We start from the raw sequence: 26,501 nt of genomic DNA on the forward strand, positions 1-26,501 counted from the left end.
ATTATCCAATTTTATTATTTTGTCATATTCTAAAGTTCGTTGCACAATTGCTTCGTTCGAATTTCGGGACTGAACTGTGTGTCAAGAACTGAAAAATAGTTGCATTCTGTCATATGTACACAACTGAAGACATTTTTAATACCAAACTGAACAATTAATTTATAATTGATTGACTGTTAAATTTGAACGGTTGGAGATATTACAATAATCAATGAGTCGAAAGACAACAATCTGAATTATATAACAAGTGTTTTTAATACATACTTCGAAATGCTGTTATGCAATAAATATATTTTTTGTTATATCCTAATGAGTAGAAAAATTGTATTTCTGACGTTTCGTGACTTGGTGTGGGCCACTTCTTTAGAGTAAATAAGAAACCGAACTAAATTAACCCAATGATTAATTTACTTGAATCTACAAAATACAATCTCGATACCTACAAACCCACTGAATTTTTATAGTTTACATTATGAACTGGCCTTAGACAATTTAAAAAAAAGAGAAACAATCTGCAGTTATTTCGACCTAGAATAGGTCCCATCGCCGGTGGGTTATGGATGACCACTATTGAGTCTTGTAACAGGACAAAACAAATTTCCAGTATTTCCTAGTTTTCAATGATTGCTTAAATAAATTCAATCTATAACAATTCAACAATCACCACAAACTCCCCCTCCATCTATACAAAGAAATATCAAATGAATTCGAACAGGGTAAAAACCAAGAACAATTAAGCATTCGTACATACATTACTTAAAAACATCAATTTTATACAGTAACATTTTAAAAAAGTGTTCAAGAATAATAATAATAATAGAGAAAGTGAATTTGTTATGATTGTGTACAAAAACAAAATTGTAGAGTTGTTATTTTGATTTTTATAAGAATCGTAAAATAAACATAAAATAATCACTAAGAGGTTTGATCGTTCTCTTTTTTTATTCAATTATAAACATATGAAAACGGTTCTTTAAAAAAAAAACAGGACAAAACATGAAATTTACAAAACTCAACTTTGAACGAGAAACATTAATCAGTAAATAAGTAAGAGGAAAAAAAGGGAGATTAACATTCGAGATAAAAACAAAAGAAAAACATTTAAAATATCACTCGTGAAACAAACAAACAAAACACAGCCTAGCTGATATGTTAAGGCATATTGGTTTTAGGGATATATATATATATATAAATTACAATAATAAAGTCAATAATACCCATATCAGTTACAGTAATAACAATCTTACGATGAATAGATGATCCAAAAATCAAGAAAGACAACCACCGATTATTATCATATTTGTCGATATTGTTCAAGACAGATATATATCAATGAAAACACTCACTTAGAATTATGTTGTATCATTTGTAAAATACTTGATGTTCATGTTTACAAAGATAAATTACAAGTCAATCATGAATATAAATAAAAATACATAATAACAATAATAATAATAAATAATGGTAATGAGTACAGATCATAAGAAAATAACATTGTTCCAAAACATAAAAGTAGGTTCAAAAATGATGTATGTTTTATTCCTCTGATAATCACATAAATTACAGAATCTTGGAATGTTACCCCATTAATTGAAAGGAAATAAAAGAAGGAAAAACAAACTGTGTATCATGTGTAGATTGTGATAAAAAGATCATTATTATTATGATTAATATTACTAATGTCGACGAAAATTGAAACGTAAATTTTTTGTTCGAGATTGAGATTTTTTCATTTCAATTTCTGGTGGTGAGTTATGACTAGTATCTAAAGTAGTGTTGAATGCTGGAGGAACACTTATTCCATTGTTAGAAGTATTAAAAGTATTGGTAGTATTAGTGTTCGTAGTAGTACTATGACTGTCAGTACTGTGACTAGTACTACTCACAGTATTATTATTATTGGAATTATTGAATGAAGTTAGTTTAGTCCAACGGTTGGATACACTAGTACGTATACCGGCAGATGAATTCGAATTGCTGAAAAGGAAAAAAAGGATTTAAGAAGATGCGTACTGTAAAAACAAGGTTACGTATGGTATAAATTAAAAATGGCACATTATTCCATTCTACTTTTACGTTGACTGAAGTTTCTGATGAAAAAGAAAGAACTACTATTATAGAGCGTTTTTGGTGATTATTGATTTTCATAGTTTACATCAAGGAATGACCTTAATTAGACAGCCAATGAAAAACCAAGAAGCTGTTTTACGTTACTAACACTCCACACATACGACCTTCAGGCCTCGCAGCAAGAGTTTAACCGTGATCAGCCGAGTTCAGCCACATTGAGTGAGGCAGTTACCCATCGATGACAATGAAAGATTATTGCGTGATATCATACACTCGATGGAATCAAACAAGTAAACCACTGGATGCTGATTCAGCGCTTGCTGAGAGGCCACATGGTCCTAGGTTCGATCCCTGATGGAGTCGTTGATGTGTACTGCTACGGTGTTCCATAATTAAACGAAGCACTTATTTCATGCTCCCAAGTTTCGAATGGTTGTCTATACTAAAATCAATTCGTGATGTAATTTTCTAAGCCACTAAATTGCTAATTCTCATTTCGGTCAGAAATGATTTTTAGAGTATATCGAATACGAAAATGCCATGTGTCATAGTTCTCTGAATATGACTAAGAAAAAACAATCATATTTAATGCAAGGTTAAAGATCTTATGTGGATGGAATATAAATTTATCCTTTTAAAACTGACAAGATAATTTATATGGGTTAGAATTCAATGTTTTATTTTAAGAAAATAAGCGAATTATCTTCATTTTTGACTACTAAAATACTCAAATGAGGGTTTACATGGGAGATCAGTGAGATTTTTTTTTCAATTTGAGCATGTGTTATAATTGCAAATTAATCAAAAACTTATCATTTAATAACTTATACACTGATCAAAGTGATAACATTAATGTAGAAACCAGTGCGCATGTATTACGATGATACCTGAGAAGTCCTAACATATACAGTGAATATATTAGTGGATATAATTAAACAATATAACTCTCATAATTAATACTGTTCATTTAGATCCAATATCAATGGAAATATCTATTGATCAAGAGGTAAACATGTCTAGAAAACATGTTTGATAAAAGCAGAAACATGAATTATCGATTCTAATCAGTAGCCAATAGCAAAAGTTAATTGATTTCTAAAAAAGATAACTTTCATTATCCATGTTTCGTACAGAAATGAACACTTTTCTACATAATGTATGCAAAGTAGTCTCATTATAATTGTCAGCTTACTCTTGCTGTAACATGTGTAGTTTATTACTCGATGTTAGGCAGTTGAAAAGAATCCTTAAGACGAGCATTGGTTTCATGTAAATCAGACTGTAAGTTATAAGCAACGCAGAAATCAGAACATTTGTGCATCACTTCAAGTTATTCCACCACATCAACACTGAGATGAAGTGATCAAGATAAATGTCATAGTAGCAATAGTAACAGTATCAGTGGACGTACGAAAGATTAGGTATAGACAATATTATTTAGGAAGGATAATTTCGTGGAATAAGAAAATGTAAGATAATTTCGAAACTCGGCAATGTTCTGGTTAGAATTTTTTTAGCAAGATTTTTTTCTATGGGATGCCTCACCCTCTTCTTTTATACGTACCTGAGACTGGCAGTAACTCTATAAGGGCCCCAAGTACTTAAAAGATAAAAAAGAGTGAATGTATCTACAACAATGTGACCGATTTTAAGCATTGTCATCTAACGTTTCCAATCAGTGGCTAAAATAATATCTCAAACTCTAACCAGGTAGTCTAAAATCAACTGGACGCCTCAATCTAACAGTCAATAACTGTCATAGATTGATGACATGTATTAGTTTGCCTATCTCTAGCTTCCAACTAATTTCTGCATCAGCAAGTATCACGCATCAAAGTAGGTGGTGGTTGATCATGGGTAATCCATGTCTTAACCATCCAATTAGTACTTGTTAGGAGGAGGTAATCTACAATTGATTGAAGACAAATAAATAATATTTGGTAGGAATAACTTACGAAGAACGTCCTTGATCATTTAATCGAAGATTCGAGTATAAATCCGATAAGAATTGTTCTACTTCACGAACACGACGATTATCTCCACTTTCAATTAAATCTAAACGTACACGATCTAAACCTGGAACTAACCACTGAAGTAAACTTTTTTCATTTTGTACAGCTTAATTCAAGTTAATCAATTGTGTTTATAATGTTGCAAGATAATTTAATTGGATTAAGGTTATAACTCAAAAAAGATTAAACAAATTATTAAAAATACGAAATGAACTGTGATCATATTTCATGTATGGCTAGTGAAAGTAAGTTGTGGTCAGCTACTATTGAACGTGAACTGACAGATATAGATTACTGGCCATTTAATTTGTGATTTTCTTTCATGGACTCATTGAGTGTAGACTACTTTGTAATTGTGTTGAATAGAGTATTATCTAGACTATATACTCTGGTTCTCTATTATTGGTCATGAATTGGATATCTGATATATATATATATATATATATATATATATATATATATATATATATATATATATATATATATATATATATATATAGGGTATCGGTAGAGTGATATAATCTAATAGTAGTAAAAATGATTGTCATTGATTCATTCGAGAGTATTTACTACTCATATGAGTCATTATATATTTCCACTGACTTAGTCAGTCAGCTACAACGTAGGACAAGGCAAATATATGCATAGGTCCAAGTTTTACTACAGTAATCTTTCTGACCATTTCATTGCATTTAACTCTTTATATTAAGTGATAAACTACATCTGAATATTAGGCTATTAGGCAATACTAATATATCTCGATTTAATATAACTTGTCAGCAAAATTTTCATTTACAGTTGTCTACATAAGCATTAGTATGATATAAATATTGTTGTAAAACTGTTAATTTAGGGAAGTAGAGGTGAATATGTAGACATTTCCTTAACCTGATGCAATTTATATTTTAAATGATGTAAGTAGGATTGTCTTTTATCTGTTGAGTTTTTCAGTTCTTTCTGTGAACAATATTAATTACATGATGTTTTAATATTCTAGTGCAGATTTTTAAGATGATGATTCTGTTTTCAAAGAATTGTACATTTAAATAGTTGAGATCATGAGTCAATTGAAGCTAGACCACCATGGAAAACCTGAAAGCATTGGACAGTCATTTCGTCCTATTGTGGAACTCCTTAGCAGTGCGCATCCACGATCCAAGATAGATAGTTTTTAATCTTCAACAAATATTATGATAGATTATAAATTTACTTTAATGACAGAGTTAACTATTTATTAACTTAAATATGGTGATATATGGACGAGGTTCTAAGATGAGAAGCATGATATTTGATGCTTACTGGATATTTATTTGTTTTCAAATAGTTGACATTCAATTTAGTGATGTATAGTGTGTTCTTGTACAGTTTTTCACATTCACTGACGAAAAGGGTTTGAAATTGCCATGTTTCAAATGTTCAATCTTGCGATATTTTTTTAAAAAAACATGGAAAATAGTACATGATGAAACTTATTCACTACTATCAGTCAGTCAGTAACAACGTAGAACTTTGTACGTACGTACATCAGTTCGAGTTGCCACACCACATTAGCACAGAGATGCAGTGGTCGATTCAAATCCCGTAGTGCTATATGTAGTAAAATTATAAGCTGTAATCAGAAAAATTAGGGTTTGAAGATGTTATTCAAGGAGTATAATCCAGTGAAATAAATTTGGAAAAAGAGCAAGTAAAGGGACATGAAGAATTCAGAAGATTAGAATTTGGGAGAACACAAAGAGTGGATGTACCTGTGCCATTGCAAACCATTTTGAGCCATGCCATTCGAGGTCTCTAACCATCGGTTGCTATCATCTCGCGGATCCCAAACAGGTAGTCGACACCTACCAACATGGCTTAGTCCACTTGTCAGTGACTTCATGGATTTGTGCCATGTTTTGGTTTGGCCTATTCACTACTATGAAATATTTAAAATAAATGTATACCTTATTTAAATAAGATGAGGAAACAGCTACTAGAGAAAATTCTCATATTCAACGAAAGAAAATTAATCAGATTAATATATTGTTAATAATTGTCTAATTGATAACAATACAAAAAGGATACAATATGCAGCTGTCGAAAGAACTGTGAACAAATGATTAGCTAATTCAACACGTATTTCTAAACTTGGCAAAGAATTATTCATTTCAGCTAAATTAAAAAGCCATGGTAATATATCTAAAAACAGATATAATAAAAATAACAGCATGCATATTACACATTAAAAAAAACCCCCAGTTTAAATATGACTATGGTCATTTGCGACCCGAATAGTTCAGTGGTAATGTCTAAAGCACTGAAGTTGGATGGTATGTGTCTAAATCCTGTGGGGAGACAAAGTTTCATCGGGATTTCAGGTATAGTTTGCTGATCTAGGTTTTCCTGCAAACTACCTCTGATCACCGAACAACTTAATATTAGTTATGCAAAACACGAGATAAGTCCCCTAATTTTACTTCAAGTAATTTGCTTAACAAACATGAGAAGCTGCGATCCATATTGCGAGTAAATAATATATTACAGATGGCATTAGATGATTGGGAAATACTATCACGAGTCGTTTGGAGTTAAAAATAATGATCTAATGAATCACAAATCGGTGATTAAACACTGACCTATTTACTAAAAAAGGAATTTTTAAAAGTTATAATCTCTAAGAAGACCTCAGATTATATAGTTTTATGAATAAGTGTTAGTTCTTTCTTGTAACGATAACCAAGAGTACAACTTTTTAAAGTTTTTATTGCACATGAACTTTGGCTCGAAATAGGAACAAAACAGGTGCCTGTCACTTCTTTTTTTCACTCAGTTCCCGATATGATGATGGCAACATATGACATAAGAGTAACTTCCAATTTAACAATATTTATGAACTGTTTTTATATTTTTCATTCTAACGTATATCGATGGCTTGCTCACACTTTTGGGGGATCAGTTTTTCAAACAAACATTCATTGTTTGTTTTATTTGACTCAATAAGTATGATAACCATATATAACTACGCGCCTTAAAAAAGTGATTACGAACGCTGTTGTGAATTTAGCTACAGAGAAATTCAAGAAGAACCGTCAAAATGGCTGGTACATTTTTCTCTTTGCTTTTTTCTCTTTAAAAAATGAGGGCCGATTAACATAGCATTCATACATCAAACAAATTCGGAGATGAAAAGAGATATCAGAGCAAGACTTGTCGAAAAGATTTACGGATCTATATGAGTGTTAGCTAGTCACTGTTTAAAAACTTTCTCTACATTATTTTCTGAATTTCACAAGTTGAATTCTTAAAAGATGGGGATTTTATGACATTGCTGTATATATATTTTTTTCTGAGAACATTATTGTAATCAAATCACATATGGTATTGACTAAAGCGAGTATTGTTATCATTATGTAACTTACTATTTTGTTGAAAATTTTCACCACATATCGGAAGAAGACGATTAGTTAAATCTAGAAGATTATTAACTAATGTATTCCAAAATCGACGTTGTGAAATTATCAATCGATCCATTGTATAATCTATGCCTGTATTTTGTACATTAGAATTAAGTTGCTCATTGGAATTCGTTCGACCAACAACCAAATCATATTGTAAACTAAGTAAATCAAATGCCTTTTGAAAAGATAAAGATAAATGTTGAAATATATATTGTTCGCTCTTAATTCTTATTCTTATTTTGAAAGAGCAAAGTTTAATGTCTAGGGAATACTTACTTGATAGTAGTGAGTGATTTGGGATAACGTTGGCAACTGAATCAAAAAGAGTATGTGACATTGAATGTGAATTAGAATACTGGGTAGTGAGATGTTGAGTCAAGGCTTTAATCAATCGAATTTGAGTGCCTAGCTGTGAGCCTGCATAGGTTACAGAATTCGATTAAACTGATCATCTGATATCGGCATGGTGAGTTTGTTTTTTGTATCCGTCGCTATTGTTATGTTCTCCGAGCTGTCTTGTATCCTTAGAAAATTATACTTTATTCTTCTCATATCAAAACAAGAACTTTAAAAAGATTGCTGATTTACGTTTTAAAAAAGTATAATTTGTATTAGTAGCGATAGTCAACTGTTATTCAGTATGTTACAGTATATTAATGATTCCGGGTGTTGGATTGTTAAACATGCCTAAATGAAATGTTCGATATAACCGACTCTAATTATCGTTTTTTCAGAGTTGTTTAAAAAAACCGAAGTAAATGAATCAGTTGTACATAATCAATATAGTTTCTATTCAGTATTGTGGAAAAAGAGATGCTCAACGTTATTAGTTATGTAATACATACAAATAACAAATTACATGTAAACTCCTTACCATAATACGATAATTAGCATATTCATTAAATGTGTTGTTTGTTAATGTATCTGTTGTTGAAGCTGAAGTTGTATCCATTGTTGTTGTAGAAGAAGAAGAAGAAGGAATATTTTCTATTTTAGAGCCTCCAGAAGGATCACCACCACCAGCAACAATAGTAGCAGAGGAAGAAGACAAAGTCGAATTTAGAAATGGTACACATATTAACATGATGAAACTGTACAATGGACCAAGTGAACAACATAACACACTCCAATCAGCTTGATCCGGTGTAATACGTTTACGTTGACCAGTTAAATCATCTCTAGTCACTTGACTAATAAATGGCCATATTAATCCTAATAAATTTGATTTGCAAATGTCATTATGTGTTGTGAATGTTGACATTGTTGTACTCGTATGTGAGATATCATTATTACTATACGATCCACTGATAAATCGTAGAATTTCAATTAATCCATGAAGTAGATTAGCTACTGCTCGACGAACTGAACTATCAGCGCAACTTAAACATGGCCGTATTGCTGGAAGTAAAATTTCTTGTACAGCAATATCTAAATTCGTAGTTAAACTACAAATTGAGTAAAAAGTGAAAATGAGAACAGAAAAAAATTTTTATTAATCAAATGTGTTATCATTAAGTTATATTGTGAACTGGTTGAAATCAGAAATGTAAACCATTGAACGCTGACTGATCCAGTGTGGTTTTAATGATTAAACATTTGTTGCAAGACCTGAATGCTCTGATATTCGATTCCCGGAAAGATTATGAATAATCATTGTTAGGTGCAATACTAAAGTGAAACAGCTATCCAGTCATCACTGGTTTTCAATGGTAACCTAACTGAAATCAATTTGTGACGAATACAACCTATAAACATATCACCTGTTAAGATTGGGCGAATAATTAAAAATGAGGAATTTTGAAAGCCATTTTCAGTTTCAGTTTACATATTTTTAACAACTGATTTATGGTATTTTTCATACTGTCCTAATTGTCAGTTTTCAACTCACTAACTGTCCCCGTATCTCACCATTTATCAATTTCATTAAATTAATCACTAACTTATGAATAAGTTTTGTGCTCTAAATGTATATATAGACTTAGTATTTACAGTGCTTTATATAAGCATATTGATTTGTTTTCAAGTTTGAATTATGGACAACAACACAAGGAGATTCGCTAATCTTTCTAGCGTCCTGTTGGTACATTTAGAATGGATGAGAATTATGTATAGGCTATAAATTGTTCGATACATACAGTCCAGTGTTAGTAGAAAGAAAATAAAAAGTAGTAACATTATCATTATTATTAATAATGGTATTCAGTGTAGATTTGGACCGCTATGTGTGTATATATGGGCTAGTGTCGTCGCTTAAACTGAGGAGAGTGGAATGAGATTTAAGTTAGCTGTTGAGAAACTCATTACTTTCTAACGATCAGACAACAATCAGTATATTGTCTTAGCAACAGTCAGTGACTTAGTTGTAATTAACGTACAAACCGGTAAAAATATGCGGTAGCCTGAGTTTTTATGATATTGTGGCATGATGAGAAGAAATTAACAAGATAAACGGTAACGGATTTAAATTTACTGTGGTATCCATGATAATGAAGAAGACTAATCACTGAAAAAGTATTTTAAAGAGACAGAATTGAAAGGTAAAAGTCAAGATCTAGGATTAGAAAGAGTTAGTGCATCTGGTTCACTGTGACCACTTCTGAGTAACGTCACGCGATACCTCCAACAAGTGATCGGGGCTATTCAGCAAACGCTCAATCTTAGCTAAGTAGTTGGCATGCACCAACAAAGCTCAGACTAATAATCAATAACTTGATTAACTGACGCTATATTTTAGTTTGGACGACTTTTTTTCGACTTACTCTTGTACACTAATTAACATTGCCTGTCAAAGTGGGCGATAGTTAGGGCATACATAAACACATACAATCAGAACACTACCATAGAATCTAAGATGTAACTGATAATTTTGAGGAAAAAATAAAGCACTATTGACACGGAATAAGAAAACTTACCAAAGACACCAAGCCGTTAAATTAATACAATGAAGTGGGAAACCCTCACGTGCATGTAAAAATATAGCACTTGTCAACAGCATTCTTACTTGACCTATTTCTGATTTCTAAAATGTAATAAGAAAATTTACTCTTATTTATTAAAAGCTGTTTATAAACTGAACGATATGACTGTATCAAAGTTGAATAATAGCTAGAAGCTAAAAAATAGACGCACATTTCATCTTATTCGAAACTCACCAGTCGGAGGTAGTTGTATCTTAGTTATAGCAGATTTTCTGTTATTAGGTGCCTACGTGATTTATCCTAACATTTTTAATAAACAAAATAATCTAATCTCTTATTGAGTTATTGTGAACACACAATAGTGACTAGCTTCGTGAGGAAATTCTCGTAGTTCTAGTGAAAAGCCGTGACCAGTGGAACTAAACCGTGTCGAGTAGAGACAGGTATCTACCTCAGTACAATGGAAGGTGGTCGCGCAATTTCGTGGATTGGTTGAGGTCAGACAATAACACCACCTGATGTCGGCTCAGTGGTCCAGTAGGTTAAGCGTTTGCGCGCGAGACTGAAGGCCCTGGGTTTGAATCCTGCGAGAGGGATTGTGGATGCGCACTGCTGAGGAGTCCCACAATAGGACGAAATGGCTTGCCAGTGCTTCCAGGTTTTCAATGGTGGTCTGACACCAATCGGTCCATGATCTCAATTAAAAATATGTATTTGACATTGTTAATTGGTTTACTTGTTAACTGTTTTTATATTATTTAGAACAACAACATATATAAATGAACAGTATTGTTTTCAATTAGATCCTCATCAGACTTTACTCTAATATACAGTAATATTTATATGCACATATGAAATTATTAAACCAATCAAGGTAGTTTATGAGTCAATGATAACAATGGAATAAATTAAATAAATAAACATAATAAGTGAAAAGTATAGATTGATAGTGTGATGATAGATGTACTAGTTGTGATAAGAATAACAAAGGTTTGAATCTGTTACATAATGGGAAATAGGTCAATGATTAGAAATATATAGACACTGAAATAACATTCATAAAAAGTATAAGATTATATAATTAGAAGTGTCCAGATAATTGAATCGTGAAACGTATATTTGAGGAAAAAATGGTAGGAGGGGGTGAAGAAAAAGAAACGAAGAGTATGGAAAATAATAATAAATAGAATCATTTATAAAGGCCAAGGGATGGATAAGGGTGTTACAAAATTCTTATGATCACAAAGATTTGGATTGTTGGCTCTAATTTATATAGCTTCCGCTATGTGTAAGAGACGAGAGTACGACAAGTCACTTTCAATGACCTATTTCTATCTACTACATGATCACTATCGGCCAAGTGTGATGGCACAGAGCTGCGTATTGTTTTAACGATACCCTTTCGTAACCACTATGTGAAGTGTTCACTAACTCGTTGACTTAGTTGTCTGTTTGTGCACTCAATGCAGCTTTGTCCACAGGAGCAGCTGAATTCGTAGACACACATAAATGTGACAGAATGAGGCAACTTATCCTTTAGTTGAGGAATCACCATAGATCGGGTCGAGTAAGGTAGATAGAGGTTGGTTGCATTAAACATTCTCTTCAACGCTCTAGTCAGTCTATCACGTAGTACATCACCAGCTGCATCTTCATTGAATTGCAGCTTCAGGGAGAGAAGTTTCTTACTAGCCGTTGATGTCTCTATTTTCTTGTTTGTTACACACAAGTGTTTCTTTAGGAAACCTTGTGAATATCCCATTTCAATCAACATATTATGATTGAGCTCTAATTCGTTGTCAATTGTGTCGGCAGAGCATATTTTTTTAGCTCTATTTGCAAGATATTTCACTAGGTTTCTCTTATAATGAAGGGGTATAAAGCTTAAATGTGTGTACTGACTTGATGAAGAACTTTCCACCTACACACTTCTACTGATAGAACCGTTTTCTTTTCTGGTTAACAAAACGTCAAGGAGACGTAGTTAATTATCTAGTTCCTCTTCACACGTAAATTTAATTGCTGGATGTTTGTTGTTAAATAGTTCTAAGAGTTCTTCTTTTCCAATGTTCTGATCGACAATAATGAAAGTATCATTAACGTAACGACAATAAAAGTCAAGCTTGTCGATAACCTCTTTGAGAGGTCCGTTTTCTAGTTTCGCAAGAAAAAAAAATCAAGGATAGGACCTAGAGGTGAACCTATCGCTATACCATCAATGTGTCTATAATGTGTTATTAAAGACGACATGGACATTAATTGTACATTTCAGAAGTAGTTCCTTGAGACTAACCTTGGGAATTCCAATGCTGAACTGTTTTTTAAGTAGTTCTTGGCACACAAAGTCAATAGTTTCGGTTAATGATACATATGTGAACAAGGAAGCAACATCTAGAGATATAATCCGTTTTCCGTTTAAGTTCATATGTTCAACATTGGAAATAAAATCAAAAACGTCTTTCACGCTTCTGTTGACTAGTTTATGTAAGTGAGCTAGGATTCGAACTAGCCACTTTGCAGTTTTATGGAAAGGCGAATTATACATACTTTTTGTTATAATTTGTGACCGCCGATTAGAGGGCAGTGACTTATCGATCGGACCAAGGGCGCGTAAAGCACGTTCGAGCAGCCTAGAGTCCTGATTGGTCCTGTTTTCCGCCTAGCCCAGCCAGTTAAGTTCAGAAAGCCAATCCGAGCCCCTGAGATATGAATCATTATATTTCAAACATACTGAGTTTATATACCAATCAAACAGACCACAACGTTCCAATAAAATATGAAACAACATTTGCACAAGAATTAGCCAGATGTGGCTGTGAATGCAGGAGGTAGTAATTAATATACTGGGTATAACTCAATAATGGCAAAACGTATAATAATAGTTTATGGGTAAAAATAAAGCTTATAATAAGAGGAATATGAATATGCATAGTTTAGTTACTTAATAATTACACAATAGAAATATACGTTTAGTATTTGTCCATCAGTAGATCCCAAAAGTTACCATTCATTATTCTTGTCGGGACATAACACTTTTCACTTATTATGCTTATTTATTTAATCTATTCCATTGTTATCATTGACTCATAAACTACCTTGATTGGTTTAATAATTTCATATGTGTATATAAATATTACTGTATATTAGAGTAAAGTCTGATGAGGATCTAATTGAAAACAATACTGTTCGTTTATATATGTTGTTGTTCTAAATCACAATATGGGAATTTTTCAAAGTTTTCATATGAGAGTATGTTTGTTTATTATTTATTCCATTGATAACTTGTCGTTAGCTAGCTTTTTCTATCTGATCACAAATGTTGAATCATATTGAATAAAATTGAGTTGGCTATTTCCACCACTCTAGTTCACATGTATTTCGATTTATTTCTGGTTTTTCTCCCGTATTACCGAATGTCTAAACTATATACGTTCTTCAAATACTTTGTATGTTCGACTTTTTTTTATATCTACGCTGTTATTAACGGGATTTGTCAACAGAAAGAAAACAAAGTCCAATAGGACATATTCACATTATTCTCGTCCGACCAGTTTATGGAGCCAGTAACGGATGTTTAGTAGAGTTGACGTTCGCATTAACAATAGAACCCAGTACTTTTCGTTACGAACGTCAGTGGGTTATACACTAAGCTTCTGAATCCAGGTAGCCATTACTAGCTTGGGCAACGAATATGGATTTTAATTGTAAACGAAGGAAAAAAATATCGATATGATTATCTTGTTGGCGTGTACTGTTGATTGATGTTAGTCAAAGATACATGTAAAGCTAGAAGTCAGTTTATTACATATCAATATCAATATGAACCAAAAAATTTCAATAATTAAAGGTATAAAAAGCCGTGACGTGATTCAAACAGATTGAGTAGTTTCAAATTAAAATATTGTTTAATGGCTACTGAAATGATGAAACCATTCTTATATGAAAAAATAGGTCAGTTTGGATATTAGATTAAATTCAGGTCACAAAACAAGTATCATCCATTCGCTGATCAATTAATTAATTTTACAGATCAATGTGTACACACTGTTTAACACTATTTATTTGACTTGAATATTACCTTAATGGTTTTTAGATCACCACTGCACAAGTAATTGATCAAATGATTAAAATTTCCAAAATTTTGATATGATAAACTAGTGAATTATTGATTCAGGGATGTAAGCGTATTCGACAACTTTGGACTATTGAAATCTCAAGTTAACAGACAAATCGAGTTTCTCATTGTAATGAACGAAGATGAAGGTAGGATAAACTAATTTATTGTATTATAAGCATAGATGGATATTGGCTAGCAGTTGAATCCAAGACGCGCGTTTTGTCCTATTTGAGACTCGTCAGTTGGATGCACCTGCATCCCAAATGGGACGAAATGTACGTCCTGGGTTCCATTGCTAGCCAATATCCATCTATGCTTATAATGCTTATGACTTAAGGCAATATTGAGGCAATCCGCACAGGATGCACATATGCAAACAAGGGACTGATCAATTGCAGACCTTAACATCAATCCGAAAATTGAAGCAAACAATATCACGTCAATTTATTGTATTATGCAAAATCACACAACTGAATTTGTATAATATGTTATTTGCACATCTTCCCTTAATTGTCCCCGACAACTTTATAAAGCCATTAATAATAATAATTCCTGTTATCATTTCGATTGTTTTATATTTTACTTTCTCTCTTATTTTTCCTTTTCTGTCTATAAGAATTCTACTTTTAATTCTTGACACATACCACTTATATACGTCCGTACGAGTGGCACACATCACAATAGGATTTCAATTTTCATGTGACAAGACATTACCTCTAATTTTTCTATATACTATAAAGGTATTTTAAGGATTAATACATGAATACGATATGATTTTATATAATCAATATTATGAGGTCAGTAAACAATTTAGATCTTCATTTCGTTTCGATTACAAATCTCCTATTTTAGTGTAAATTGTATTAACTGTTTACAACTCCTGAGAAAACATATGGAACTCAAAACAACTGTCAACCAACATCAAAGTCAGAATCTTCAACATGAACGTCAAAGCAGTTCTGCTGCACGGGGCTGAAACTTGGAAAAATACCACAACCATAATCAAACTGGTACAAGTTTTTATAAACAGTTTTCTACACACGATATTCAATATCTGTTAACCGGATACCATCAGCAACAACCTACTATGGGGAAGAATAAACTAGGTTCTAGATGAGGAGGGAATTAGGAAAGGATGTTGGAAGTGGATGGGACATAGGTTGCTGAAATCATCAAACTGCATCACGAGGCAAGTGCTAACTTGGAATCGTGAAGGGAAACGGGAAAGAGGAAGGCCGAAGAACACATTTCGTCGGGCATCGGAAGCAGACATGGGAGAATGAATACGGACTGGAAAGGATTGTTCAGGACAGAGTTCGATGGAGAATGATGGTGGGCAGCCTATGCTACTCCATGAGGGGTAACGGGAGTAAGGAAGTAAGTAACACTGCATTAAATTAAAATAAAATTATTCATATTAAAGTTTTCACTTCACGTACAGATTTTGTAGAAGAAAGCAAACAGCAATAACCAGCTAAAAGTCCAGTTTGCATAGAACTGTGATCATATTCATAATCTGGAATATAATAATAATAAATAATCATGAAGGAGAAAAATTTAGACATAGTATTTCCTCTCCTTGAAAAGTTGATTCAAACAGACTCAATGTTAACAATAAATTGAAGTTTCATTAGCTAGCTCGATTAATGATGAAGTCCTTTTAAATGATGAACGTCGAAATATTTTAAAATGCCATTAGTTAACTTTTTGCAAATACATGATAATCGATATAAAAACACATGAAAATGAAATGTATGTAGAATAGATAGAGTTAGGCTAGCAGTTGAATCCAGATCGCGGATTTCGTCAATTGAATGTGCTTGTATTACAGAGTCCGATGTTGCTACGTTGACGTGGTGGTCGGGCTTGCCTATCGTGATGAAGCAACCGAGCTAAATTGGCTGGAACAACTGTTCCTCAAGGTCCTACCATGTCAGACAGGTCGGTTGAAGAGCGGTAAGACTAAAAGCAACAAACCCAAGGTCCGAAGGCGAAGTCGTACTGCTGACTGTACAGAGGTGTGACAGCAGTAAGGTGTTTCCTTCAGACAACCAGCATGACAGCGATGCTGCCTTCCCACAAAAAAGGGTCGGGTTAGAAATTGTCACCCCCAAAAATACATACCTCGCCTTATCTCATGGATTTTCGTCTCCGACAGTAAGGTCTCAACAAGTTCGGAGCTAACACGAAAATTACTCACAAAAAGGTCGTGTGTGACCGACCTCAAGTAGTTGAGGACGATAGATCCCCAGACTCATATTTTTAAATCTTATCTTATCGATCATCTTATCGATTAAATGTTAGATATTTTTATTAGGGTCAATTGATGAACTATCGATTAAATGCGCAAATAGGTCAATTAATGAACTCGTTGATTAATGTTTAAAAATTTTCTATGACAATATCGATTGTAAATAATTGTATAAATACGCTTGATTTGTGTGTTTGATTTGACTTGTTATCTACTGTTTGTCTGTAGAATACACTTTCTACACCTTACCCAGACTTCTTGATCAAGTTAGCAGAGTTGGGGACAACGAACCAGAATAGCTATCGAGTCGCTGAATCATTGATCCTTCGTTCCGTTCGAGTAAGACGCATCAATAATAGCATTCAAGCAATAACGAAACATAACACTTGGGCACTGCGATCACGCTCTCAGGTCACTAAGACCACCTCTAGTCAAATGCCCTTTTCAGGTACCCCTTGAAGAACCCTTCCACGGTGTGGGCTACGGAGGAGTGGTAATCACCCTCATACCTATAACAACACTAAAGATCACTATATTCATAATCAATCTCTCTCTTCAATTCATATCATTCCTTATTACTCGACTATCAACTTCAAACTTCCTCTTTTGACTCCCTCCTCAAGTGTCACCATGTCCGACGATTCTAGTGTGCGAAACACTGTCCCAGGTCTATTGAAACCTCTCTCGAAACTACACGTTGGAGCCTTCAACGTACGCACCCTATGTCAAATCGGTCAGCAGGCTTCGTTGGCTAAAACCCTAGAATCTCGTACCATTGATGTATGCTGTGTCTCCAAAACACGCATACAAGATCCTAGTGTGGTCATTCACTTGACCTCAAACAAACAGCTGACGAGATAATGTACTTCGTTCGAGTCCTAGAGTGAACATCAACTCTGTAATACAGTCAGTTAGTCAGTCAGCTACAACGTAGAACCAGGCACATATATACATCAGTCCAAGTTGCCACACCTCGTTAGCACAACAAGATGAACACCGGATTCATAGAAGTAGTTAATTAAATGGTGTTAATATATAAAAGAAAGATTGCACATAAGGGCATAATACAAGAAGAAAGAATTAGTTCATAGAAAGAAAGATATGAAGTGATTTTCATTTCACAGTTTAAGGGAAGGCAGAGAGTGTATACATCTACACCATTGTGATCGATTCTGAGCCATGTCACCAAGAGTCTCCAACCATTGGTTACGATAGTCACGCGGACACCAACCAAGCAGTCTGCATCTACCAACATGGCTCAGACTAGAAGTTAGTGACTTTAAGCACTGATGCCACGTTTTGGTTTGACCGCCCCTAACTTTCTTCCATCCGTCTCCAGCACTAGTCAGCATTGTGCGTCGTCGTAAACGGTGTTCAGGCATACGTAACAAGTGACCCAACTACCTCAGTCGATGAAGATTCACAACCTCATCAACTGATTTACTATCATTCCCTAATACCCTGCGTCTAACCTCACTATTACTTACCGCTGAACATGCATATTAAGGTTCTACTTTGCTTATGAACGACTGGTTGAACACTAGAAAGTTTGGTTCCATCTAGAGTTCTCCAACCATAGCCTATATATATATATACAGAATAATCTAACTGGTTATTTTAAGTGAGTTTCACTTAAAAATATAAATGCTAATACTCATATTTAACACGGAAAATGAAAAAAAATACGACCCATTAATTTTTCGAAAGTTACTTATTATGAAAAAGATGTTTCGCGACTTTACTAATGAATATGTAATTCAGTGATCGATCAACCAAACTATTAGAATCAACAAGATAGAAACTTATACAACTGTATCGATCCAGGTTGGCTTACTACTCAATAGCATAAAAAATACGATTTTATTTGAAACAACTATGGTATACGTATCCTTAAACTTGTGGATATTGTTTTTAAAGTGACAAGTGAATCATTAAGAAAACTGTAGTAAATAGATAAATCAAAATATCGCGAAATTGTACATAAAATTTGGTAGTAAATATCCTTAATCAGAGCAATGTATAATCCGTTGTGATGATAGCAGGTAGTCGACTGCCTTCACCTCAACCTTGCATTTAGACTAACGACCACATTGCAATTTGATTGATAACATTATATCTGCACTACTAAGGACCTGAGATACATGAAATTAATTACTACCCCCAATCGTAAATTTGATGATAACTCCAACAAAGTCTTCAGATGACCATAAGAGGCAAGCTAAAAAACCTTCAGTATGGTGGCAGAATTATTCAACATTAAACAGATTTCTGAAATCCGGCTGAACAACATCGAATAACTTGGAACTACATACTTTTGACACCTATTTTGTCTATGTAGTTCGGCGATAATGAATACATGAACAGAGTTACTTTACATAAACAGAAAACATGATTAGAGCACAGAACTTAAAACTTGATATGATGAACACGACTTCCCTCACCATCTAGAATCATATGTTCAATATCTGTTTGATTTTAAGTTAGTTGAGGATGTACATTCAGAAAAATGAGTTCCGCACCCGTTGAATTATTTTTATTGTGAAAAATGCACTACTTATGAGTAGACTGATTCGTGTAGTACAAATAAAACGGAATTATCGGTAGAGTTTAAAATTCTAACTATTAATTAAAATCTAATTTCATAACATTAAACTTACTTCCATGTTCTGTCTGTTTCATTAGTTTGACTTTAAAGTGTGGTGCAATTAGTTTTGACACACCATCTGATTTCAATGCATTACCAATTGAAAAAAGAAATCGACATACTGAAAAAGCTACTTTAAAATTATTCGATTGTAATGTTTCTGTGCACGGATAAGCGAAATATTCATCAAATTGATGCTAAAGAAAAATGATAAGAATAAATCAATCAAATGAGTTATATGATGAGAAAATATAATAAGAGCAATGAAACAATGAAATTCAATAAGGATTGTTGCATACACTTGGAAATAATCAGGAGGAGAGACATACTTCCAGTGTCAGCAAAAGTGTTTTCTTATAAACACAATAAATCGTTATACAAATATTTTCAAAGGGGGATTTTGTCATAAACTGAGATTAGCTGCAAAATCATTGGAAATCAAGGAGTATTGGATAATCATCTCGTTCTGACACATAGGACAGTACTTGCTCTGTCGACACACAAATTGACGTGAAGCCACCTCAAATAAGCTTGGTAACAGCTGACTCGCATCGATCAAAGGAGGAAAGACCAACTTCAAAGAGGTCTGTCCTAAATGAAAATTCAGGAAAGAAAGTTTCCTCTGTCTAGCAGGAAAAACAACCTGGCTGCCCAAATCGTCGATATGCAAGATATTATACATTCAACATCGTCAGTAGATTGGACAATAGTGCCAGACCACAATTGAAACAGCTTGGGATGCGGCGTTTTGAAATTTATACATAAAAGTTACTGCACCCACATCCCTTGGACTACACTAAGGGGGTCGAGAAAATCCCCACAGTGTCTCAGTAAAAATGTTCATACCCTTCTCCGTAAGAGATGAACGTGGGAGAGATTTAAGTTACTGGGTACTGATGACACAAAATTCAGTATCGGGAAGTTCGAAATATTCGTGCCTCGACCCTCAGAAAGTTTAGACAGTTGTACGAGGAAAGACTTGCTAAGGAAGCTATCGAATGCCCTAAACGCTTGTATTCGTATATAAACCAAAGGACTAAAAGTAGAGGAAATATTTCAACACTATGGGGAAACAATGCTGCTTCATTAGTGGAGGACGACTTTGGTAAAGCTCAAGTAATCTCAAACTACTTTAGCAATGTATATACCGTAGAAAAACCCTTCACGTCGGTTCATACAAATCCTCCCACACACACACACACACGACAATGTGTCCATTAAAAAACTCGATGTCTTTGGTCTGCTAAATAAGCTTGACATAGGCAAATCCACAGGACCCGATGAACTGCGTCCTAGGTTACTAAAGGAACGAGTTAACTTCGTTATGAACCCCTTACGTATGTTTTAATATATCCGTAACCCAGGATCGATTACCAAACGACTAGAAGAACGCCACAGTAAGTCCTGTCTTCAAAACGGGTACTAAACATAAACCTGAGAACTATCGACCCGTTAACCTAACTAGCGTGGTTGTTAAAATTTTAGAAAAGATTATTCGGAAGCTGTTTAAGTATCTCGATGAAAACCGGATCCTTTCGGAAAAGCAGCATGGTTTTAGAAAAGCTTAGTCCTGTTTCACTAACTTATTAGTGGCTCGTGAAAGCTGGTGCGCTCTTAAAGACCAAAAGTTACCAATAGACGAAGCCTACATTGACTTCAGCAGAGCTTTTGAAAAAGTTCCTCACAACCGGCTATTATATAAGTTAAGAAATGTCAAGGTTGTAGGCAATCTATTAATTTGGATAAAAGACTTCCTAGTTAGGCGCCAACAAAGAGTACGGGTGAACTCAAAGTTATCTAGCTGGGAAACTGTGCTTAGTGGAGTGCCCCAGGGTACAGTTTTGGAGCCATTGTTATTCCTCTTGTATGTAAATGACCTTCCTCGTCTCCTATCATCATCGGTCTTGCTGTATGCTGACGATATCAAGATATGGAGAGCGATAAGAAGTGAAGGTGATAGCTTAGAACTTCAAAATGACCTGGAGAAATCATCTGAATGGTATCAAACTTGGCAGTTGCCGATTAATACTTCCAAGTGTATTGTGATGCATACCGGTCATCAAGGTATAGATACACACACGATGAATAACAGTGAGCTACCTGTCGTCCCGACACATAATGACTTAGTAGTTATCGTTAGTCAGGACCTAAAGACTACTGCACACTGCCGTGCAATAGCTGCCAAAGGTTTTAAAACCTTATGATCAATATGTAGGGCCTTTAGTCATGTCGATGCTAAAACGTTTTTGACTTTATATACAGTGTCCGTACGTCTTAAACTTGTGTACTGCATACAATCGGCTAGCCCCTGCTTAAAAAGAGACAGTGAATTCTTGGAAAAGGTTCAGAGAACAACAGCTAAGCTGATTCCCGGAATAGCGAAGCTCCCGTATGATGCTCGATTGGCCAAGCTAAACCTATTCCCCTTGTCATATCGAAGAACTAGAGGCGACTTTATTACAGTTTTAAAATGGTTTAGTGATAAATTTGCACCTGATATGTCCTCATTTTTCTTGTCTTCCAAAACAGAGAATTTACGAGGACACTCCAAAAAAGTTCACAAACCCAGAACAAATTACTTGTCAGTTGACTATCGACTTTCCCATCGAGTCATCAACGAGTGGAATTCATTACCTCAACACGTGATTAAAGCTCCATCTGTCGAAGCTTTCAAAAGAAAGTTGGATCAACTGAGAGACCATCATTGCCAGGACTAACACATGCCATCTAGCATCCTGTCCTTTTCAAACTGAAACTGATTTTAAAAGATAGAATAGAAAACTAATTGGTGGAAACCGAGAGTGATAAGTCAACGTTCAAGATAAATAGGCATTTAAAGTGTGTCAATGGAGTAAGATAGTTCCCTCTCCCCCGTAATTCAATAGAGGTCATTCGTGTTTCGATTAATTGAGGATACACAAAACTCATCTCTTCACATCACAAAATTGATAAAATATACATGGTGTAGATTAATTACACTCACTTTAATTACATCATCAAAACAACCATTAGCATAATCCAAGTCAAGAAATGATTTCATTTTTAAACAAACATCACCATTATTACAATAAGGTAATTGTTCCAGCAAGTCAATTAATTTACAGATTAAATGTTTATCAAACCATTGTTTTGCTATCCATTTATCGATTTGACATATATGACTAGCGTGAAATGAATGTTCCAAATCACCAGTTTGATTTGATGATAATGTTGATGGTATGGTTGACATTGACAAGTCTGACTTACATATATATTTCATCATTTCTGATAATATTTCAAAGCTATCTTGTCCAAGAATTATTGAAGTATCAATGAAATCCAATGTGGTGTTGGTGTTGGTAATGGTGGTGGCAGTATTAGTGGGAGAAGATTTGACTAGGTCAGGCTCTGTGTGATCCATAATGTGAAGAATAAAAAACAACAGCGTTTGTAGATCGAAAAAACAAATAGATAAATAACAAATAGTAAAAAACAGTAATCTATCAGTAAAGGGTTGTGATATATTCGTTTCCTTGTCATTCTATACTTATACATCTTATGTGTGTATCTGTATACTTATTATCTTATACATGCTTCCTTGATCGCACTGTCCGCTGTCTATTTTGAGTGACATTAGCGCTTATAATGAGTAATATTTTGAATAGTGTTTTGCCTGTTCCACTTTGCATCCTTAATTGTCTGTTAATATTAATGGCTGTATGAAATCTATGTGGCCAAAATCACTCTTGTATTCGACTTGTTTTATTCCGTTATACGCTAACGTGATTAAGTCCATGACAATATACTAGATTATTCAACGACTTATAGTTCATCATTCGTCCGTGATACTAAATACAGTCAATAGCTGGCACTAAATTGATGAGCATATAATTTTCAGCGCCAAAATTAGTATTTTGCTAAGATACAACCGAAGGGTGAGAGTTCGAGTAAACCAGGTTCCATGTTATCTATGACTATCATAAATTACTTAATGAGCAAAAGAAAAAGAATTAACTGAAATGATTAGTTAACATATATGAGTTTATTACTCTTACCTTTAAATGTGAAATTCTTTCTCAAAAGATGTTCAAATTCTGAAGTTGAATTACGATAAGCATGAAGTAGATTTCGCATAGACAACCATAAACTTTCATCAGGACTTGATTTTTTTATTAATGATAATAATAACCAAGCATGAAGAAATGGTGCTAAATAATATAGAGTATTTAAATAAAGCAATACCATATCAGGTGCGACCTCATCTTTAGTATTTTGACGTGCCTACAACAAGAGAAGAGAGGGAGGAAATCGTTCTTAACGGGACAAATGTTGAAAGAACTGGGAAGGGTTTTTTAGAACTTACTAATTAAAAGTTTGCTGTAATGAGTAGCTAGATTACTGTGTGTATATATATACTGTCATACGACTTAATATTCCTAATGTGTTACCAGTCTATTAATTACAGTTTGGTCTATTCACAGTCACTTATTTCTCAATTATGTACAATTTTTATTTTTCACTTTATGGTGTAGTGCTGTTCGGGATGTCTATATCCAAACCACGTCTATTTACAATATGAATACGGTAGGAGCTGGCTGTCGAGTTAAGGACTTAAGGCAAGGGATAGAGAGAAGTTTACGGATAACAGACTTAGCTTCGTTGGCTCAATGTCAATGGTGCTGATCGAGCATGTAACTGGATGAGCCGGAAACACTAGGCTACATAAGAAATTGCAGTCGTGGATCAGGATATTTGGTCACGTGAAACATACGACTAATCATTTGCCCAATGACCAAGAAGCAGAAACAAAGGCACAAACGAATGCTTATAAACACATAACATAGAATAGTCAACATATGGAATTAAAGTGGTATGAATTTTACGTATGCGAAAGTCTCTTATATTTAGTGTAGCTGGATACATCTGCCTTTGGTAACTGATCATAGCTTAGTTTCACTTGGCATACCACACTCTAAACAGAGTAAACTTAAGTTAGAAAAAAAACTAACATTTATTTAGTTCCAATCCACGGTAGAGTCAATATTTCACGAATAGGATTATGAATCAAAAATTTTGGATGGAATTATTAGAACTGTTACACCGAGAATCGGTTAAGCATAGAGTCAAAGACGTATTTGAATTTGTGGATACAATAAAAAATATGAATATAAATAGTGGAACCATGTTATCACTAGACAGAATCTTTGTTCACTAACATCCCATTGAATGAAAATATCGATTAGATGTGTGAATAATTGCTAGAATAGAAAATAGAGATACCGATCTCAATAAATAAAATGAAGGAGCTTCTGTTGAAATGTACTATGAATATCTACTTTATGTTTAACAATGAATTTTACAGTCAAATAGATGGAATAGCAGTGGGATCACCCCTAGGCCCGATCCTTGGTAATATTTCTCTGGCCCAACTAGAAAATGGACTGTTGAAAGACATCCTAAATAAGCTAGATTATTACTGTTGATATATAGATGACAAACTAATCGTATGTGACGAGAATATCGATAAAGAAGAGCTGTTGAACTATTTCAATAACGTCCACCCAGCTATTGAAAGACAATAGTATAGCATTCCTTGGTGTTCTACTTTCTAGAAGGATAGACGCATCATAAAAAGAAATACATTTAGAAAGAATACATGGACGGGTTAATATACCCACTTCCATAGCTTTGCACCTCTTCAATACAAAATAAATTTGGTAAAACGTCTCAGTCACAGGATCAAACTATTATGTTCTGAAGATAGTGTAGATAGAGAAATAAATACACTAAAGAAGACATTACGAAATAACAGCCATCCAGATAGTTTCGTCAGAAGATTTCTATTAGAAGGTATTAAAAAAAAGAAATTGTGGCTCTCGGTCAGTAAAGCAACCCTGTAACTGAAACTGGACTTAGGAGACAGCGAGTGGAATTTTAACACGTCAACTCAAAAAATCTGTTGAAAGGATTTTTCATGCCGCAAAGTTACACACAATTTTCTCAACTAAACTAGTACTCACACAACAAATCAAGGATGGGCTCCTCCATGTGTGTATACCGATTCAACTGCTCATGTGGAGCTAGTTACATAGGCCGTACTCAGAGGGCTTTATTCTTGTGTGTTCGTGAACATGTACCAGCATGGTTGGGAAAAGGAATTACTAAAACGATTTATGGTACCATTCTTTCTCAATTGGTAGATAGTTAACCTCATATTCAAATAGAGGGAGTTTTCTCTGTTTTATATCAAGTTCCAAAGAATTTACCTCAAGAAGCTAGATTACGGTTACTCTATATAGCCGAAGCCATCTGGATCAACTCCAGAAAACCAAACATGTGTATCCAGAATGGATATATCCAGCCTCTATATTTACTTTGGCCTACAACCGGAGCATAGGATATTGAAAACCTCTTACCCCCCTTCCCCATTTTTTGGTTACATGTTTCTGAATCTTCATATTCATCTTTCCAAATTCACATGAATCCTTTCTATCGTAATTGTCTTGATAACACGCCCATCTTATTACATATTATATTCACAAAACGATATTATTATTACCTCGATTAACAAGATGAAATTCTCCTACTACGCATTTTATGCACATGATTTTTTCCATTTTCATTTTGTTATATTACTATCATACTGATTGTAACTTGACACTACTCCAAATCATTCGGACCTTTCTAATTTACAAATAACAATATTTCGAAGTATTTATGTCATAACAGATGCTCATGTTGGTCATTTTTAACATATACCATTGTCCATTTGATTAATACATGCCTTATTTGGCCTTAGTAAAATATCACAATAATTATGGACTTAGAACTGTAGAGCCTGATGATGAAGTTATTGAAAACAATTGTTCGCTCGAATATTCTTCATTTTTGAAAAGAGATTTATGAAGAAATGTTGAAACTCAATGATTAGAGTCAAACAAAGAATTGAAATGTCTGTAGCCATTATGACCGATTCTAAACTACATTATTTAACATCACTAATCACTGATTCTGTTTATTGCGCGGACCCTAACCAGGTAGTCTACATTTATCCACATGGTTCAAAGCAATAG

At 33.9% G+C, this 26,501-nt stretch overlaps 1 protein-coding gene across 1 annotated transcript in view; it reads right to left on the reverse strand.

Annotated features, from left to right (window-relative positions):
- Window positions 1-1,631: 1,631 nt before the first annotated feature.
- Window positions 1,632-26,501, reverse strand: part of MS3_00004516 (uncharacterized protein) — a 67,051-nt gene continuing 42,181 nt past the window's right edge. Inside the window, exons 13-22 of the mRNA XM_051212443.1 lie at window positions 23,484-23,709; window positions 22,433-22,836; window positions 19,463-19,646; window positions 15,994-16,070; window positions 10,432-10,538; window positions 8,394-8,964; window positions 7,481-7,694; window positions 6,147-6,260; window positions 4,026-4,188; window positions 1,632-1,977 (exon numbers count right to left, since the gene is read on the reverse strand). Coding sequence (XP_051072628.1) covers window positions 1,677-1,977; window positions 4,026-4,188; window positions 6,147-6,260; window positions 7,481-7,694; window positions 8,394-8,964; window positions 10,432-10,538; window positions 15,994-16,070; window positions 19,463-19,646; window positions 22,433-22,836; window positions 23,484-23,709 — 2,361 coding nt within the window. The 3' untranslated portion in view covers window positions 1,632-1,676. The remainder of the gene's footprint in view (window positions 1,978-4,025; window positions 4,189-6,146; window positions 6,261-7,480; window positions 7,695-8,393; window positions 8,965-10,431; window positions 10,539-15,993; window positions 16,071-19,462; window positions 19,647-22,432; window positions 22,837-23,483; window positions 23,710-26,501) is intronic.

The sequence above is a fragment of the Schistosoma haematobium genome, chromosome ZW (genome assembly GCF_000699445.3).
Source record: "Schistosoma haematobium chromosome ZW, whole genome shotgun sequence".
Taxonomy (NCBI): domain Eukaryota; kingdom Metazoa; phylum Platyhelminthes; class Trematoda; order Strigeidida; family Schistosomatidae; genus Schistosoma; species Schistosoma haematobium.